Here is a 21367-nt window from a genome sequence, read left to right as displayed (position 1 = left end):
GTGAAAGGACAAACATGTGGTAAGTGCATCAGACACACACGCACAGCGAGAGAAACACAGCCACATATATATCAAGCGTAGTTATTTTGGTTTTTGGTCAAAATGTTTAAAAGCCAATTTGTTTTTTGCCATAATAATATATTAATAATAACAACAACAACAACGACAACAGTGTAACAATAAAAACAACAACAACATGTTAAACATGATGTTTTCGAGTTGGTTGGTTGGTGATGATTTGATTGATTTTTGGTGTGCAAAAATGATGGTCAGTTTTTTTTGGGGTTTGTTTCATAATTGGACACACACACGAATGGTATTGGTTTTTTGTTGATTATTTGAAGGTCATATTATTTTAATTTTATATTTTTTGTTTTTTGGTTAAAAAGCGCAGCATGGAAATAAAATGTAAAAGAAAATTGATAATATTCGATTAGCATTTTAAAGTGAATGCAGTTAGTGAAAAAAATATTTTTTTTTTTGGTTTAATCAAATCAAAATATAAAGCAAAAACAACAACAATGAACAATGATAGTACTTAACAAAATGTTATAGAAAATAAATATAATAGAATATCATATGGTTATATGCTAAACACACACTCACCTGCCAAATGGATCCTGATTCCAGAATGGACTTTGTGTCTGTCTCATATTGCTTAGTAAACGACTTGAGCTTGGAAAAGCGGAGGTAAGATCATTATTAACGTTCATGCGATTTGTCAAGGCACGCACCTGTAAAAGAAATGTGGAGTGGGGGAATTGGGGAGATTAGTCAAGGTTTTATTTCTGTGTATGAAAATCATTTCAAACTTACACGCTGCAAAAGTGTGGAGAATAGATTTTCAGCTGTTAAAATTTCAAAACCATCATCATCGTCCTCTTCGCCGGAACTTTGCGAGTCATTGTCTTGACTCAATTTCTTCACTGGCCGAGAACTCCTGAAAGAAAAAAAAAATATTGAAAGTTCAAAGAGTTTATTTATATGATAAAAAAGTAATTGCTTATTTACGACTATATAAAAAAGAAGGCACCCCTATGTCGTAGAAGTTCCCAGAAAAAACCTATCTTTCATAAGTCGTATTAGAGGATCTACAAGACATCTCTTTTGACGATCACTGGAACAATACCAAATATAATGACTGAATGGTTGGAGGCAGAAACTCCACACCTTAAACCGCTAAAGCAGAAAAAAAAGCTCCAGATAAATATCTGGAACAACCTATTATAGTAAAAAAATCAAAGGAACTAGGGTGAACCAAACGTTTAACTCAAGTGGAGAAAAAATATTTCAGAATGCCAGTTGCAGTAACTGACTACTGCCGAACCGAGGGGGAATAGCCACCTGCGTAGCTAAAAAATGACCACCTTGATGAAAGTTCTAAGAAAGTTGTGAAGGGCCATAACCAAAGAATGTTCAGACCCAGAGTAAAGGCAAGTCCCCAGTTATGTTAACTAGAGTACAGTCCAAAAAACCTTGACGTTATTGAAAACAAGTAAAAAGGCTGTAAGTTCGCCCGGGCCGATCTTTGAATATCCTCCACCATTTGGAACGATTTTGGCAATTTTCAAAAAAATTAAATCCCTTAAAAATTCTGTTGAAAGCTAAAAATACTAAAATATTATAGTAGGGTCTATACGACGACGTGGACCTGCAAAGACAACTCGCGTCATAAACCGTTACAATATTTAAATGCGAAATTTGAATAAAAAATTCGGTGAATAATGTAGCTAAAATCTTAAAAATTCCGAAAATAGGGAGGTACCGTTATATTGGGGCTACACGAAGACGTGGACCTGCACAGACAATTTTATGTCATAGGCTGTAGTATCCATTACGAACTTCAAACACCAAATTTGAAACAATTCCGGTGAATAATGTCGTTAAAATCGCCAAAACACCGAAGATCGAGAGGTACCATAATATGGGGGCTATACCAAAACGTGTACCTACATCACCCATTTTCAATACCAAGAGTCCTGCAGACATAATACACATTAGAGTAAAACATTGTCAACCTTCTTCATTTTGGTTCGGAAGCTAGAGTGATTTCCTCAAACGGATAGACGGACGGATACCGCTAAGTCGATATAGAATTTTATGCGGATCAAGAATATATATACTTTGTGGGGTCTAAAATTTATATTTCGAGGTGTTACAAACGGAATGACAAACTTAATATACCCTCCATACTATGATGGAGGTTAAAAAACTTCAAACGGCGGTTTCAATGACCTTTACACTCGCTCCACCATCGAGGTGCATATCTGGTCCACAGTTTGCGGATAGTGGAAACCCAGTAGTTTAACTGATTCGACACAAATTGCAGAAATACTTAAATACCCGAGTGCCAATGTCATTACACTGGCGAGACGATGTTTCGGCGTTCCTAAAACAGTCAAACCGCTGTGCTGGTACCACCCACACTACGAGGGTCCCCTTGCGCTGGAATGTTAAGCGACCACGAACCCATCAGTGCTACTGGTTTGCTAACTGTATTATAACCGAGCTTCGTTGATCTGACCCTTGACCTTGGTGATGAGAACATTAAAAGACGACAGCAGGGAGTCCGCCAGATCATTGCCGATATTGGACCGTAAAGGGCGAGTCAGAACAGTATCCCTGCAGACTTCTGAGAAAGGCCCCTGTCTGACGAGGATATGAATATTACGGTAGTCCAGGCCTCTTCCTCTAGTCAGGGTTTGACTCCCAAGAAAATCGACTCGAATAGTACTAGCGGGTCCAATATCAACTCGTCGGTAAATATCGACAAGTTCACACTCTTAAGGCAGCAGGGTATACAGGTAGGAGGACAGAGAGGACGTCTCCATTGATAAAATTGAAGTGCCGCTGAGCTCTCCCGAAACCAAGAGCGCCAAATCCAAGGAGATGAAAGATAAATAGGCATATCGACGAGAAGTTAACTACAGTAGTCGATATGTCGATGGTGATCCATCTAAGTTCACTGATAATGAACTGTAGCTTATCAGAACGAACTTCAAGTTCGTTAGAAGGTTCGAGAGGACGTATCCTAACGCAACTTTAAGGAAACTCCTAATAAACAGGATCCCCACATGCAGAACAGTGGTGATACCAGTCAAGGTCTCAAAAGAGGCGAATAATGCAGGAAGACCCAGCTTGTCTGGAAAGGAAATCCAAGGTAGTCCAGACCTCTTCCTCTAGTCTGGTATTGACTCCCAAGAAAGTCGACCTGAACAGTACTTGCGGGCCCAATATTAACTCGTCGGTAAATATCGACAAGTCCACACTCTCATCAAGGCAGCAGGATATGGAGGTAGGAGGATTGTTAAATTTGAAGTGCCACTCAGCTTTCCCGACACTAAGAGCGCCAAATCCAAGGAGATAAAGGATAAAAAAGCATATCGGCGAACAGTTAACTACTGTAGTTAATATGTCGATGGTGATCCATCTAAGCTCACTGATAATAAGCTGTAGCTTATTAGAACGAACCTGAAGTTCGTCAGAAAGTTCGAGAGGACGTATCCTAACGCAACTTTAAGGATCCTTATATACAGAACAGTGGTGATACCAGTCGAGGTCTTAAAAGAGGCAAATATTGCGGGAAGACCCAGCTTGCCTGGAAAGGTAAAAACGAAGAAACTGTAACAAAGAAGCCTTCAAAAAAGGCCTCTGATGTGCCAGAGCCGGAGGCACCACACTCCACACAAGGGAAGACGACGAACGACTTCTGCAAGAAAGAAGAGGAAGTCAAGGCACTCGAAATCGATTCTGCCAAAAAAAAAAAAAGGAAAAAGTGATTAAACAATAGGTGGACAGGGCAAAGTTACGCTACAGAGAGCGGACAAAAATAAATACCTGACTGTCTTAGAAAATTGCTTCATTTACAGTCCCTTTCGATGGGGATCCCTATAGTCGCCTTAAACCCAGCCCCTATGCCTAAGACTAATTGAAATGAGATAATACTCACCTTAATTTGTGCAGCGTAAAGCGTGTATCATCATCGTTATCGCGATTCGTTGATGAGGTGCGCAATTTTTGGAATGGCGAACTGTCATCAACACCAGTCTCGCTAAGTAGTGATCTGAAAAGGGCAAAATACAACGGAATGTATTGATTATAAATACACATATATAGAGTCGAAATGTTAACATACCCAATACGACGTGTTGGTTTAAGACGTGTAAATGTCGAACGACTTGATGTGCTAGTGGCTGCGGTGTGACTTGAATCTGATGGTTCTATGCTACCTTCACGTGGTGTTATAAAACCGCCACCCTCAACGGCAATGGGTATAATGAATTCACGGGGACTCTTTTTGATGGGTTGCGAAGAACCGGTAATTGTGGATTGTGACATATTAGCGGTGGATGTGGTATCGGACTCTGAGTCATTGGTAGATTGGCGTGACAGGGAGCCAGATCTGACAATAAAAAAACACACACACAGTTATTAGTAAAATTTTTGATTTTCGAAAGTTTTCTCTCCCTCACCTTGTTGTGGTATTTGAGGTGGTCCTCATATAGGTTGATGGTGGCTTTTGTATATGGATAATGTGTTCTTTGGGTTCTAGGCTAGAGGCACGTCCACTTGCCATATTTTTAATGGGACTATAAGGAACTGGACCCTCACGTGGTGGAGCACTGCGCAAATCGGCAATGGGATGTTGCATTTCGGTGGTGAAACGCATATTTGATTGCTCGACAATGGGTGGTGGTGGCTTAATGTCCAATTGAATTTCTGATCTAGCTCCGACCTTACGTCTGGGCAGGGTTGCGGATTTCAAGGTAATGGAGGCCGTTGATGTTTTCATTGTACCGGCTGGGGCTGGAGCATTGGATACGTTGTCACTAATACCTTGTGACGCCGATGCTGCTAAAATGAGGGAGAACGGTAAAAATAAAATATATTAGTTTTACAATTTTTTATTCAGTCCTTTAATTGGCAATTAACATTAAAAGCATTATTTTTTTTAAAGCTTATTTAAAATCTGGGAAAATTGGAAAAATAAAGGGAAAATGATCTGAAAATGATGTATGATAAAATGCATGATATTCAGTAATAATAGATTAAAGAAAAAATAATTTAAATAAATCAAGCATTAACTATACTGCATAGCCTTAAGAGAAATATGCCGAAATATAAGCAGTGGGTCCACCGTTAAAGGGCCATTGAAGTATTTTTTTCTTATGTGCATTCACTTATAATATTTGTTGGCAAGCTTGGGGTTAGTAGAATGTATTCCCTTTTATTTTCTTCGATTGTTTTGGTGTTTCGTTGATGAAGAAAACTGATTCAGATATACCATAAGCTATAAATACAAATCATGATAATATAGCCTACACTGAAATGTTCATGGAAAGACACTTGATAATATAACATGCCGAAAATTGACGAAACAAGAGATCAAGAAAATTAAATTATGCAAAATTAATGACCAAGTTCCCTATGCAGCTGTTGAAAAAGTAAGGTACAAAAAATGTTGAATCTTTCCCTTAAACTTGCTTTCATTCCAACTGAGGGAAAAGGGCTTGCTAAAACTAACTATTGCTTGTAAGACACTGTGGAATTATTATACAAAGCTTAAGGAGTAGAGATGGAAAGTTCAGAATACCTCTGTGAGAAATTCTCTAAAAATAATTACTTGAACAACTCATATACAAATTTCCATGGAAATTGGTAGTTTTGACAGCATGTTTTATGTGACGAGAGAAACCTGAACTGTTTTAAGTCATTTTCGCCATTTCCACTTAAACCAACCCTCCATCATTCTATGGAGAGTATATTAAATTTGTCATTCCGTTTGTAACTCCTTAAAATATTTATAATAGACCCTACAAAGTATATATACTCTGGATCAGCGTAAAATTCTAAGACGATCGAGCGATGTCCGTCTGTCTGTTTTAATCACGCTATCTTTCGAACGAATTGAGATAGAAGGCAAACATTTTGCCTACATGCTTAGCTTACTAGTAGACAGGTTAAGTTCGGAAATGGGCAATGTCGGCCCACGTTTTCGTATAGGTCCCATATAATAGTACCTCACGATATTCGGTATTTTCATGATTTTATTAGTTATTAGTTTTTCAAATACCTTCCAAATGGTGGAGGGTATTAAAAGTTCGGCCCGGCCGAACTAAGCTGTTTTTCTTACTTTTTTATGTTTCTGTTTCTTTTTACATCGAAAAATAAAATTTTAACTAGTGGGCTCACCATTTTCTTTTGGAATGTATTTCCATTGAATTGACAACCCCTTTAGCAGAAATTGTCTATGTAGGTTCATGCTTCGGAATAGCACCCATGACAGTTCCGCAAATTGTATAGATATACCCTTAACTGCACTCTCCAACCGATTTCAACGTTTTAGCTTAAAATGGAACTGATTCGAAGGATGGGCTTTTTTACCTTATGTTATGATCGTATTCTTCTGGAAACTCCCACGGTTGAACCATTAAAAAATTATATACTCGTAATAAACGAATGAAATGTTTCTATAAGGCATAAACTAGATGTGACCATATCGGCTAAGTTTATCTAATACATCACCAACAAAATATCGAAATTTTGAATAATTATAAATTCAATGAATGTTTTGCCAGCATTTGATATAGAGTGAAGATGGGACAACTTATATACGTATCATAAAACGCGAAGAGAGCATCCGATTTGGATGTATGAGACATCAATCAAGTGGAAATATGGGGAAAAAATGGGAAAGGATTCTACGACTCAATCAAAACTGTATCCATGATAATATCTGTTTCAAGCGAAAGTCAGATGGGAGAAATGGAAGAAATCAATGCACTTTGTCTCTTCACACCTCCCCCTCCCCCCACAAGAGACAAAAGTTAAATCCAATAAAGGCGAGGAGAGTATTCGTTCATTATCGCATCGTCATCGGTTTACTCTTTATGTAGTGCGATTTTCTAACTCATTTTTTGAGTTACCTACAAAATTCGGTAACTTTAAGACCCCAAAATTTTGATATAATAAAAAAGTTAAGGTTGACAACATTGGTATCTATCGGTAGGTCCTAGCGACTACTTTGATTTCGTCGCTAAATTACCGACAAATTTTGTTAATTACCGAAATTATAAGCATTTCAATCTTACCGACTTTTGTCGATAACTCAAAAAAAAGGGTAAGAGAATTCCACTACTGGCACCTACCTCCAGAGAAGTACAAAATTTATATCTGACTACACCCACTCCTTCTGGTACCTCACCCATAAAAGGTTAACATTTCGAATAATCATAACGCAAGTCAAACCCTATTTAAATAACGGACATATATTTAAGATATGCATTTGTCGGCAAAATCACCTTATACTTTTCATTCTACCCTCGACCATACATGGTATGGAGGGTATTTTAAGTTCGTCATTCCGCTTGTAACTCATCGAAATAATAATTTTAGACATAACAAAGTATATATATTCTTGATCGGCGTTAAATTCTAAGATGATTTGGCCCTGTCCGTCAGTCCGTCTATTGTAATCACGCTAGAGTCAAAACGAACAAAGATGGGAAGCTAAAATTTTGCACAGATCAGTCCTTTGTGTGCGGGCAGGTTAATTTCGAAGATGACCTATATCGGTCTACAATATCGAATGGCTGCCATATAACGGTACCCCTCTTTAGGCACATTTTTCACTGGAATTGTCTGAAATTCTACACAAGGAGTTCTTCACATTTTTCAATGACATTGTCTGAAATTCTACACATGGAGTTCTCTGTGAGTACTTTACCTCCTAGTATATCACTCATATAACGCTACCTCGAGATATTCGGTATTTCCAGCATTTTTGCCACATTATTCACAGGAATTATTTCGAATTTTATATTTGAAATTTGGAATCGTTACTACAGCCTAAGACGGAAAATTGTCTGTGCAGGTCCACGTCTTAGTATAGCCCCCATACAACGATACCTTCCCATATTCGGTAGTTTGATGATTTTAGCGACATTATTCCCCGAAATTGTTTCAAATTTGGTATATGAAGTTCGTAATGGATACTAAAGCCTAAGACAGAAAATTGTCTGTGCAGCTCCACGTCTTCGTACTGCCCCCATATAACGATATCTCCCGATATTCGGTATTTTAATGATTTTAGCTACATTATTCACCGATTTTTTTTAAGTTTCGCATTTGAATATTGTTATGGCTTATGACAAAAGTTACCTATGCAGATCCATGGCGTCGTATAGACCCTAATATAACAGCTACATTGGGTATTTTTAAGATTTTAACAGAATTTTTAACGGATTTTATTGTTTTTGAGAATAGCCAAATTCGTTCCAAATGGTGAAGGGTTCGGCTGAGCCGAACTTGCAGCTTTTTTACTCGTTTTACACCAAAAGTCGATTTTAAAAAAGGTTTGCACTTCGAATTCCAGTTCAACAATAACATAAAATGTCAAATTAACGTCGATCGTCGGTTGGATAGAAGATTCTGTATCCGCTGAAAACCAGATTCGTCAAATTTACGTGTTAAATGCTTTTGACACCTTTAAAGTCGAGAGGAACATATTTGATGATCTAGCACTTGTGTCGAAACTTTATATGGGGCCTTTACCTTAGCTCATATAATTTTTCTAATTTAAAAAATCTACATAAAATTATGTGACAAGGATCGCAACAGACGGACTTGAACCTCATGCTTATCAAAGATATATACATATGCCTAAATTAATATAGTGGAGGTATTTATATTTATGTAAAACAACAGAGATCTTCATTGAATAGAATATGGATTTTGGAGAAATAGTCGGTGAAAAGCTTTTGCCGGAGTCGAGGTATGTATTTAAATTTACTATACCTAACAACAGCCCTGCATTAACTCGCATAATTTAAACATTTAAGGTTTTTTTATTAGCATCCGGCATTGGAATAAAATGCATATAGCTGGAAATTGTGCAAAATACGCTTCTAAAATAAAGGTGCAACAAACGCAATGCGCAAACGTAATACCATTGTACAAATACAAACATTTTCATTTCTCTTTTGTTTTTTTCTGGGAATGGGAGTTGTTTTTAAAACATATCGAAAAGGCTGTCATTGGAATGCCAAAGATATAGAAACGTTAAAACCATGACGTATTCAAAATTTAAGATCCTTTCTCCAACAGAAATATAGAATTGAATTAAAATTTAGATTTCATAGAGGATATCTAAAATTGGGGTTCATTGAAATTGTTGGTATTTCTACAATGAGATAAGAGTCGGGGTTTAATAAGAACAACAACAACAGCAGCAAAGAAATTAATAAAAATAAAAAAAAATAAAAAGTAACATAGCCTGGTCTGGGTGTTATTTTCAAAAAAAACCTTTCATTACGAAAGCCAACGAACGATCGAACGAACGAGCTAACAACTAGCTAACGAAAGAGAGACAGTGTGTGTGCGTGTGTGTGTGAGAGAAAGGACGTCTAAAACTTACTTTTCCACAATGGCTGCGAAGAAGATGCATTGTAAAACGGTTTTGGCGTACTGTTTGTATTTATGACATTCGAGGAATTCGAGGTGATTGTGGAGGAGGTGGTGTTGGTTTTATTGTTTGTGGTCTGTTGTTGTTGTTGCTGTTGTTGGTTGGAGACTTTGGTGGCTTTGGCATTTGGACTGATGGCGTTGGTGGCGGTGGCTGCATTTGGACCAAATGACGTGGCCAACAGTGGGTGTTGTGTATAGGAGGAGGATAGTGGTGGTTGTGGTGGTGGTATTGATGTTGGCGGTGTGTGCAATGATGACGATGGCGAATTAACGGCCGATGCATAGAATGATGGTGCATGCATGCTGTGCAGTGATTTCGTTTGTTGTTGCTGATGATGATGATGATGGTTATGGTGCTGCGGGTGATTATAGTGTTGATCATTGCCGCCCATTGGTGTGGTCGTTGGTGGGAAACTGCCAATACCGCCAGCAGCCAAACGCCCCATTAATGTTTGCCGTGCAGCGGCGAGGGCGGCAGCGTTTGCATTTGCTGGCAGTGTTGTACTGTGCTGTACTACAGCCGGCCGACTACGCATTGTCATGGATTGGGGTGTTGGTATGGGTGTTGCAATTGTATCATTGTAACCAATCTTGTTACCTCTGGTCATCATCGGTTCGTTTCCAGTCAACGATTTGCCGGCATTGATACTATTACCACCAAATCCTATATAACTTCCACTGTTGGCACGCATTTGATCATAGCCCCCGCCGCCGTTGCCGAAATACGATGAAGAACATGCTAATGGCTGTGTTGACTGTGGCCTGTGACGTAAAACTAAAATATACAGATGATGATACCAAGAAGAAGATGATGAGATGATGATATTATTTGCTACAAGATGTTAATACACACACACACAACACAAACACAAATACAAATAGTAACAAAAACACAGAAATGTTCTGTTTTTCGGTTTTTATTCTTTCATAGAGATTTAATGTGTATGTGTGTGCATATGGTATTTGTGAAACGGGGGGAAAAGTAAATACATATCTTATACACCACTCTATTTGTATATATCTATATAATAATTAGGGTACTACAGCGGATTATAAGGAATTATATTCTTGCCTGTCAGCTAAAACGTAGAACGTTAGGACCATAACTATCTCATTGAAACAACAATAGCAAGAAACAAGGATAAGAAAAAAAAAAAACAAATAAACATAATACCGCAGCAATACACGTTCATATATATAGTATGGTTAGGATGATATATATACACAATAATGATGCATAGGGTATGGTGGTATGGATGTACAATTAGAAAATAGAAATATGTATGAATGGCTTATTTGGATTTACTAAATGGGGCGCCTAAAATACTTAGTCAAAACAATTTTTTCTTTTTTTTCGATATGTAGAAATATTCCATGGCAAATGTTGAATACGAAATTAATTTAAAATTAAGAATCCTTAAGAATCCCCAGAAAGGGTGAGAACTTTTGGATATTGATATTCTTGATGACGGAAAATGTATCGGTTCAAATCTACTGATCTCTGATTCAGGCACTCGAAGGTAATCAAAAATGATATATACCCTCCGTAGCCATATAATGATAACAAGATTTTGATGGTGTGTTGTCAATCGGATTATACTCATTGACAAGAACAGACCGTGCCATAGAGCAATGCTACAATAGTACTTCACTTACCAAAAGAAATTCCGAATTACCGAAAATAGCACAATATTCAAGGGCATCAAAAATGATGCGAAAATTTAGTAACAAAACTGCAATTTTTTCGAAAACAAAGTAATATTCGTATAAAGACAATACCCCTTTGCTACTTTTTCCAAAAATGGTCGACATATTGAATACACATAATTGCTAAGAAATGTGAAATGATCACCTATTGTCTCTATACTTTGGACACTCAAATATTTCTGTCAGCATTATTCCTAGAGCAAATATAGAATATATCCGAACACTGCGATGGGTACCTTTCCCACAAAAGAAGAAAATAATATTTTAAAAAAATGTAATACGATTTCTTCCAAACTTCTGATATTCCAATATGTCTGCCAAAATAAGACTGTCTGCAAACGGAACAATACATTCTAACTTGTTTTTGATTTCAACATACAAATATATGCTCTATTTCAGTACCTACAAAAATCTACAAGTTTTGCATTCTTTTCGATATCATAAAGGGACAATCGGCTGTCGTTGTGAAAATGTTTACATTCTTGAAGTTCTGGAGCAGACTAATACTTTATAGGGGCGATATTCTGATGCAATGTATACAGACAACAGATATCCCTAAGGAATGGAATGTTGCCTTCGGGTTCGACAATACAAACAGGCTTTTTTCTAAATAGCCCCAACCCCCGGTATCCAAGACACCCAGTATACGTACCACGAAGATTTATGTATTTTCAGAATTTTATCTACAAAATCAATTGACTAAATATTTGATAGCACAACATAGTGTTTTTAGGAGTGAAAAAATCTCGTTACGAAAAATTATCAAATTATGTAGCTCTAATATAACGGTACCGTTTACCAGGGAGGTACGCAGGAATACATTCCGAATCTAATTCGTGGTGTCCTATTTGCAAAAAATTACTTTACCTTGTTAAATTTGTCACGAAATTTAGCATTTTCTTCCGAGACTGGAAAACCTTCCCACAGAATTAATACCTCTCAAGTCCACTATCCCATCAGATATAGGTTGGGATATGACACATTCTATGTAAAGGTGTTGGTATCCACTTTCCGAACCGATCTAATATGAGGTCTTGTATGTGAAGATATTAGTATTAGGTCAGAAGAGTAAAACTCCAAAAGGCTTTCTATACCAATTTTGTAATGACGGCTTCGAAATCTGGAGGTATCTACATTTATATGGGCGCCACTCCGACACAGGCACCTACACTGGAAATTAATTGCGAAAAGATGTTCAATGCCCTGAGAAAGTCAAATAACAAGTAAAAGCCAAATCGATTGGAAAATTGAGCCAAGGCGCTCGAAATGAGTTATACCGTCATTAAATGAGGGCTATGCCAAAACGTGGACTTAAAATGATAAATTTTGAATGAAAAAATTGAATTAAAAAAATTACAATTTTGTACGGAATACATTGGGATATACAAAAAATGGACCGATATGATCCTTAAAGCAATTATTCCAGAAGCAATCCAAGGGTATTTATCACATATAATTTGTCGAAATATTGTGTATAATTAAGGCTATATAAAGCACCCTAAACAACTTACTATAACAGAAATTAATCACGAATTATTTTGTAGAACATTTTGATTTGTTCGATTCCGATAAAAGGCAGCTGGTAACCATTTTTTTAAAAGACAAAAAAAGACGCTTTGGTGACCCACATTAGGGTTAAAAATAGTCTTGCCAAAGACACTATATACCTAAAATGCAAGGATTCCCAGGAATCTTAGTCAGAAAATGTCAAAAATGTGGGAAAGAAGGGAGCTTTGTCCCTATACGAGTATAAGTGTCTTCTATTATACCCTTAGGGTAGGGTATATAACCAAACGGGTAGTATATATAACCAAACGTGTCTCATCGAAATAAGGGGTTTTGACCTTAGGTTTCTTTGGACCAAATCAAATTCGTAATATTATTATCAAACTTGGATCGAGTTCGGAAATGGGAAATTTCGCTCCTGTCCTTCAGTCACCTCCCACACAAAGGAACAAAATTTTGAATAATTATAATGCTCACAAAATTAAGCATCCGGTTATTTTTAAACTTCGCACACCCAAAAAATCTACAATCACAAGATCTAGGGGAAGTAGACAAATATATAGGGTCAAAATTTTTAATATATTCTCTTAAACTAAGTATATTTCAATGTTTTTCTCAATCAGAGGTCTGTTGTGAAAGTACGATTTTTTCGACCCACTCCTATCCACAATGGGTAAAAATAATTGCAAGTTTTATAAAATACAAAATAATCATTCAATGTTTCTTCTATCTTCACACAACGAAATACCCTCGCCGACTTTATATCTAATGTGAATATAAAAAACTTATCGGTCCATGCCATTTGGTACCTGCCCGACAAAAGGTTAACATTATCCATAGATCTAATCGAAATATCACCCTATTCTGGTACATTCACCTCAAAACATAAAAATAAAGTGAAGTGAAGTGATAATTTAAAATTTTAATAATGTGGAAAACTTCTGTCCAGCATGCTACACTGCATTTTTTTTTAAATGCTCGCCAAACATAACATACTCCCGAAGCCATTATTATACATCGTATCGTGTAATCTGGAATTACAAAGTCTCATTTCAACAACTCCTAGAAAATCGTAGCATTACGATTTTTTTTGTAAGGGACTACCGAAGCTGCAAATGATAGACTGTCACAACGATAGAGGGCCCATTTAAAATATATTCCTATAGAAATTTTAAAAATTTTCCAACATATCTTTACCCACTGAAATAATTTTATCATAACAAACGAAAGACAAACATGTCTTTTTTTTTTTGGGGGATTCTTAATAATATTATGAACATATACTAATTTAAATTTTTGAAGAATATTTTACGAATTACGATATAACAAAATTTCAAATTAATACTCCTCTCGTACATATCCAACAATTTGCCATGGAATATGAAAAAAAAAATAAATAAAATCATGTTTGGTGCAAAGGTAGAAGGAGAGGTTACACTACACTAACAATTGGATAGGGGATTTCCAAACATAATATAATTTGAAATTAAAAAGAAATTATATAATTATCGCAATTTCTTACCTGGCTGTATAGCATTTCCGATAATGGTGCGAGCATTCTTTAGTTTCTGCTCACGTTCACCGCCGCCAGCAACCTGGGGCATTTCATACTCCGGTTTGGCACATAAATTATTGACTTCTTTCGATGACTCCGACTGGGCTTGACGTATCAAGGCTATTGAATTTTCCATTGATTTGCGGGCATCCTCGAGAGAAAATGATGATACGGAAGCCTTAGAATCACTAGCTTCAACATTTGATGTTTCTTCGCTAGGTTCCATCAGTTCTTCGTTTTGTTCAGCCTCTGCTGCTGCTGCCGCCGCTGCAGCAGCAACTTCTTCGAGGGCTCGACGTTCTCCGGCTGTTAGCTGTTGTTGTCCGGCACCCGCAGCTGGGGTGGAGGCTTTGCGTTCATATTCTTTTTTATAACTACCCACACTGACACCGGGTATAACCAATTTCTTTGGTTTGTCCGATGCCTGTCCTGTGGCGGCATTCATGGCTTGGAATTTTTCTGCAGTTTCCATAATGCGTGACTTGCGGCGTTCATTGTTGAACTTGTTGAGTGGAGATTCGTCCTGTAAACTGCATTTACGCACAAATGGTTTGGTGGCCGGTTCTACGCCACCCGCCTTTGGTTTTGCAGTCTCTGAGGCTTTGGCACTTTCTTCGGCATCTATTTTACCAATGACATTAACTAAATCGGCTGTCTTGTGTTTGTTGACGAATTTCTTAATGACTTTGGTGGCACCTTTAGTCTTATCGGGATCCTCTTCAACACTGGTCGCATCCAATTTTGTGCTGGTCAATTGACGAACTAGTTCCTTTTCTGAGTATCTTTCGGCTGGTATGGTGGAGGTGGCTGGTGCTGCTGGTTCTTGTTGTATCAACTGTTCACATATGTCACCGACCGCTTGTATGTCCTTCACGGAGAAATTGCGTGTGGCATTGGTTTTAACGTCGCCAGCCGCTGATGGCGGTAATGGTTCGGTTGATGTTGGTTCGGCACTTTCCTCTGTTTCCATTGGTGTAGGTTCTTCTTCGACAATGGTGGACGTTGTCGTTGTCTGGTCACCAGCCGCACCGCCCAGAGTGTGGGTGCTGCCCGGCTTTTCCTTTTTCTTTAGGGCCACACCGGTGGCATTTTCTGTCGAAACGGTATTTTCAAGTTTACGTTTTGTCTGTATAGGACTTTGTGCAGGTGTAATGGTACGTGTAGGAGATGGCATAAGCGCTGCCTCACCACCGGCTAAAAGAGTGGGCAAAATAAAACGGGGGGTCAAATGAGTTATGTTAAAATGTAGGATTATCGTGAGTTTAGTTCACTTAAATGTTTTTTTTTTGGGTGGTTGGATAAGATACAAGTAGAATAATTAATAACGTAGTTATACAGAGAGTGTGTGTGGGGGAGGGGGGCCGGTAAGGAAATGAAACAAGGAGAGGATAATCAAGGAAAGTACGTTGAGTTTACGAGGCGTTTTGGGGGTTTGGTGTTTTTTTTTTTTTTTAATTTTGTTGGGTGGTGTGGAATTAGAAACACAAAAAATAACATCAAAACCAAATTTAGAGAAATAGTCAATTTGAAGTACATTATGTATGTATGGGTTTGTATGACAATAATAACAACAAATATAGAGAGATAATTTACAATAAGGAAAGGGGTGGAAATACAAATGCCCCATGTCATTTTCAGATGTTGCAGAATTAGTATTTATATTTTCTGGTCAGTTAAAAGATCTTCCAGATATTTTCATAGAGGTATATTAGAGAGTGCTGTAGAGGCTTCTATCCAAAGAATATTTTCTAGAGTCCTAAGAAACGCTGTAGAGGCGCTAAATCCATAGAATATTTTTAAGAGGGTCCCCATTAAAGAAATTCCCAAAGATATGCTTAAAAAATAAGAGTTGGGGTTTCAGGTTGGAAATCCTCTGGAAATTGTCTATGGATTTTTCACACACAGAAAAAGACTTTTGAGGCGTCTTCTATTGCGAACAAACTTTTTAAAGAAGGGACAGACAATTTCTTAGAGTTATTCTACAGATAACTTATATAGGTTTCATAGAATATCCTCAAGAGTCTTCCAGATATTCTCATAGAGGTATTTTAAAGAGTGCTGTAGAGGCTTCTATCCAAAGCATATTTTCTAGAGTCCTAAAGAAACGCTGTTGAGGCGCTAAATGTATAGACCATCTTTCAGAGGGTTCTCATGAAAGAAATTCCCAAAGGTATGCTAAAAAAATAAGAGTTGGGCAGTCCAGAAGATCTTGGAGGGGGTTTCAGGATAAAAATCTTCTGGAAATTTTCTATGGATCTTTCACACACAGAACACTTTTCAAATATGCACTGTGGATGGAAACCCTCAAGAATTTGTCTATGTAACGAAGGCTTTCGAGAGGTCTTCTATTCCGAGAAAACTTGTTAAAGAAGAGACAGACATTTTCTTAGAAGTATTCTACAGATAACTTATATAGGTTTCATAGAATATCCTCAAGAGAACTTCCATACAAGAAGCCCTCTAAAAATAGCCATTCTTTATAAAGGAGACTTGAGTGTCCTAGTTTTACAGAAAACATCCTGGAAGGGGTTTGTGATTGGAACAATTGGGTACCAGACCATTTAAAAATTTTCTATGGAAAGAAGGTTTTCCAAAAGTCTTCTTTTGGCAGAAAATTTTATGAAGAAGTGAAGACATTTTCTATAGGCTTCATATACAGATAACTTCCAGAGGCCTTAAATAATTCTAAAGAATCATTATTAAGGCTTCTAAGGCATAAACCGTAAAAGAAAAGAAAACATCCTGGGGTCCTAGTTTCACAGAGGACATCCTGGAAGATGTTCTATGATTGGCACAACTTCCCAAGGCCTTTCACAAATCGAACACTCAAAACAATTCAGAGGATAAAAGGTCCTTAGAATTGTTTCATTGAAAGAAGGTGTTCCGGAAATCTTCTATTAGCAGAAAGTTTTTTAGAGAAGTAGAAGACCTTAAAAGAGGTATTCAACAGAAAATTCCAGAGTACTTTCAATAAAAAAGCCTCCTAAAATATTCTTTAATAAACGAATTAAAGGACCTCAATTCACAGAAGATATGCCAGAGGATTTTATGATTGCGACAACTTTCCGAGGTCCTCTACAATTAGAAAACTTTTAAAGACAGAATACAATGTCGACATCTTCCATAAACAAACCGTCCAGAGACCTTAAAAACTGTTACGCGGTCTTTAATAAATGAAAGACCTGGCTGACTTGACCTAACCTGACTTCCAAAAATAGATAAATTTTAATGCGTCTCTAAACGGCCTTTTGAATACCGAAGATCTAATGAACATTTTTCTCTATAAAATGAAAGCTAATTAATTTTTATCTAAGGATGGAGAGAATGTTTTTATAAAAATAAAAGATTCTTCACATTAGCTGTTTGTCTGATATCATTAGAAAATATCCACCACCAATATATTCCACCTTTCAAAGAAGCTGGGTAAAAGATCTGAGAAAGATCACATATCTTTAAAAAATTTGTTATTTGTAAAAGATCTGAAGATCTGTATTCTATAGATCTAAGGAAACCTTATTTCTGTACAGAAAATGAAGGGTTCTAACGCTTGTTTTTAATAACCTGCATCTCTTTGACATCTAAAAATGACATGGGAACGGAACAACAACAACACCATAAACATCCCATGTTAAATCTTTCCGACAACTTACCAGCTACCATATCCAATATTCTACGCTCCGCTTCAGTAGTAGTTGTAGGTGGTCCAATTTCACGTATTGAACCCACAGAATGACTACGTGGTATGGCACCACCTTTGACAGCTGCCGCAGCATCAGCTGCTGAGGGCACAACCAATTGTTCCGCCGTCACAGCTGCCGGTGTTAACGACAGCAAAACATCTAAACGTACCGGAGTCTGGTTGGCCAAATCCTCGGCCAGTTCTAAACACGACACATTGTCATTTTCATTTACCCACCAATGGGAGCAGATCTGTTCAATGTTGGCACGTTTGCGGGGACACACAGTTAACATTTCACGTATCAGTGAAGAGGCACGCGAAGGCTTCTTTGGTTCATAGTAATCGCCTTGGCTAATTTGTTTGACAAGTCTTTTAAAATTGGAACCATCGAATGGCATCGAACCATAGACTAGAGTATAGAGCAGTACACCCAGGGACCAGCAATCCACCTCGGGGCCATGATAGGGTGTACCTTCGACAATTTCTGGCGAAGCGTAGAGAGGTGAGCCACAAAATGTGGCCAGTAAGCGTTGGTCGTCAAAGACATTTGACAGACCAAAATCGGCAATCTGCAAAATAAATTGAATAACAATTTAATCAATTGTTTAAAGAAAGCAAGAGGGAAAAGAGGTTATGGTATGGCACTCACCTTTGCATTACCATGTTCATCTAATAAAATATTTTCTAATTTCAAATCTCGATGGCAAATTTTATGCTTGTGACAGTAGTAAACAGCAGTGGCCACTTGGCGAAATATTCGTCGGGCCTCTTCTTCGCTTAGCACCTTGCGTTCCGACAAATAATCATAAAGTTCACCGCCAGCGGCGAATTCCATAACCAGAACCATTTTTTCACGATTTTCAAATACTAAAAAAATACCAAAACGAGAAAAATACAAATATTTTAGTTTAACCCAAATTATTCACGGGGGCTATGCGACAAACTCACCTTCATAAATATGTATTATATTTGGATGCTGTACAGAGCTCATAATCTGTACCTCTCTTCGTATTCTCACTAAATCCGATTCAGCTTCTATTTTACATTTCTTAATGGTCTTAATAGCAACCTCTTGTCCAGTCTCTTTGTTAATACCCAATTGCACCTTGCCATAGGTACCCTGACCTAATTTCTTAATTATATCGAATCTGAAAATGCGGATAAAAATTAGATTGTCTTTTAATGTCAAAATTGTAGGTGTGGGATTTACTTACCTCTGTCTCAACTTTTTTCTGTGATTATTCATTTTGACATCGCCAGTATTGGCAATGCCACTCATTATATTGTCGATTTTATCTTGTGGAATTCCCGAAGGATGGGGCACACTATTTGTGCCCCCCGTATCTTGATTACCTATAACCATTTTTGTGCGGTTTAACTAATGCTGAAACTGTAACGAGAAGAGAAAAGAGATTTATTAAAACTTGTTGAGAGAGAATATATAAATATTATATAATAACATTTTAATGTGTCGCATTTTTATTTAGTTGATATTGGTAAAAATTGGCTGGTGCTTCGGCTTGTGCATATTCGAAAAATCGAAGTTTAGGCTAATGTCTGTTTCTTAAACCAATATTTAACAAGATATATGGCTTCTTTCCGCTGATGATCGTTATATGATATTTATCGAGATGGGCCGAAAGAGGGGTCTACATAGTTCACCTTTAAAAAAAAATTCTCAGAGTGATCCCTATACCAATACAGGATGAGATGAAAAAACTGCAAACAATTTCAGACTGCGGTCATTTCTAAGCCACTCGTCCCACAGTTGTTAAAATTATTCCAGTGACTCATTATATTATTTACAAACGTACAGAAGCATTTTGGCGAGTTTTCCAGTAAAAGAAGTTGTTCGTGATGGAATTCAAGCGTGATAGTGTGATTTCTTAATATTTGGCTGGAAAACCACAAGTGGCTATCGTTAGAGCACTGCAGCATTTAAATGTGAATAAATATTTTGTGTTTCGTAGAATCGATCGTTACTGTGATACTGGTAGCGTAGCCCGACGTCAAGGAAGTGAACGGAAGAAAACAGCAACATCAGCAGAAATGATTCGAAAATTAAAGAAGCGACTCGATTGAAACCCGCCTCGCAGTGGCCGAAAAATGGCTCGTGAGCTGAATATATCGTAATTTTCGGCAAGTATTGAAAAATGAGCTCGGGGTACAGCCATTGAAATTCCAAAAAGTGCAAGAACTTACACTGCAACGAAAAGAAAATAGACTTAAAAGAGATAAAGAGTTGCTGCGCTTGGCCGAAAGTGGTGAACTACCGAATTTGGTTCTCTCCGATGAGAAAACATTCGTTGTCCAGCAAACAAACAAAATGATCGTGTTTACTTGCCAAAGAGTTCAGCTGAAAATGTGCACCACCTTCGGTTGGACACCAGAACTCAAGCACCGGCCATGGTGATGGTGTGGACCGCCATAACAGCTAGTGGTCGTTCTTCGCTCGTATTAATCGACCGTAGCATCAGAATAAATTCCAAATATTATGGCGAAACTATGGCGAAAAACGCAAACATTTTGGCCGCAGACCTTGGACATTCCAACAGGATTCAGCGGACCATCGCACTCAGCACGCGCCACCCAAAAAATGGTTACAAAATGAGGTTCCTCGCTTCATTTCCAGCGTACAATGGCCACCAAAATCTCGAGATACCAATCCGTTGGACTATTGTGTCTGGAGTATATTGGAAAGCAAGGTTGGCACTAAAAAATACCAAAGTGTCGATCACCTCAAGCAAACGCTTTGCCGGAAATGGGCCAAAATACCGCAGAGCAACATTCGGGCAGCGTGTGACGGTTTCATAGGCCGTTTGAAGGCCATAATTAGTGCCAAAGGTGACCAATTCGAACAAATCTAAACCTATTCTAAGATTTGATGCCATTTCCGACATTTTTTGCTTTCATTAAATTAAATTAAGAAAATGTAAAAAAATTATGGAGTTTGACTTTGTCGCAGTTTTTTATCTCACACTGTAGTTCGCATTTCGAAAGGGACGTAAGATCTAAAACCTTAATATTGATGAACCACATTTTGGCCGTATCAAATGTTATATACGCCTCTGTAGCTTTAAACTTTAAAATAAATCTAATATTAAAAAAACTGGAATATGCGAATTTAAAAAAAAAAAAACAATTAAAAACGCAGTAAGTTCGGCCGGATTTTGAATACCTTTGACACTAGCGTGATTACAAAAGACGGACAGACAGACTGACAGGGCTAAATAGTATTAGAATTTTGCGCTGATCAAAAATAAGTATACTTTGTTAGGTCTAAAGTTATTATTTCGATGAGTTACAAACAGAATTACGAACTTAATATACATTCCATACTGTGTATGGAAGAGGGTATAAAAATCGAGTGAGCTAACACTTTCTAAATAAATGTCTTGTCAAAGTTGAAGCAAATATTAGAAAGTGTGAAGTTATATTAAATTTTGGGTTCGTGG

At 37.4% G+C, this 21367-nt stretch overlaps 1 protein-coding gene across 7 annotated transcripts in view; it reads right to left on the bottom strand.

The window, feature by feature from the left end:
• Positions 1-21367, bottom strand: part of LOC101897320 (mucin-12) — a 98602-nt gene that overhangs the window by 37765 nt on the left and 39470 nt on the right. For 3 of the 7 annotated variants that reach the window (XM_059119750.1, XM_059119762.1, XM_059119757.1), the window contains exons 2-12: positions 19127-19302; positions 18861-19060; positions 18562-18779; positions 17884-18481; positions 14201-15427; positions 9416-10240; positions 4473-4854; positions 4136-4402; positions 3950-4063; positions 817-940; positions 607-734 (exon numbers count right to left, since the gene is read on the bottom strand). In XM_059119750.1, the coding sequence (XP_058975733.1) occupies positions 607-734; positions 817-940; positions 3950-4063; positions 4136-4402; positions 4473-4854; positions 9416-10240; positions 14201-15427; positions 17884-18481; positions 18562-18779; positions 18861-19060; positions 19127-19275 (4232 nt within the window). In that variant the 5' untranslated portion in view covers positions 19276-19302. The remainder of the gene's footprint in view (positions 1-606; positions 735-816; positions 941-3949; positions 4064-4135; positions 4403-4472; positions 4855-9415; positions 10241-14200; positions 15428-17883; positions 18482-18561; positions 18780-18860; positions 19061-19126; positions 19303-21367) is intronic. The other 4 variants (XM_059119764.1, XM_059119773.1, XM_059119759.1 and 1 more) reach the window with 3 other exon arrangements.

The sequence above is a fragment of the Musca domestica genome, unplaced genomic scaffold (genome assembly GCF_030504385.1).
Source record: "Musca domestica strain aabys unplaced genomic scaffold, Musca_domestica.polishedcontigs.V.1.1 1, whole genome shotgun sequence".
NCBI classification, from domain to species: Eukaryota; Metazoa; Arthropoda; class Insecta; order Diptera; family Muscidae; genus Musca; species Musca domestica.
The sequence above is the reverse complement of the archived record's forward strand: the minus strand, read 5'-3'. Positions and strand labels throughout refer to the sequence as shown.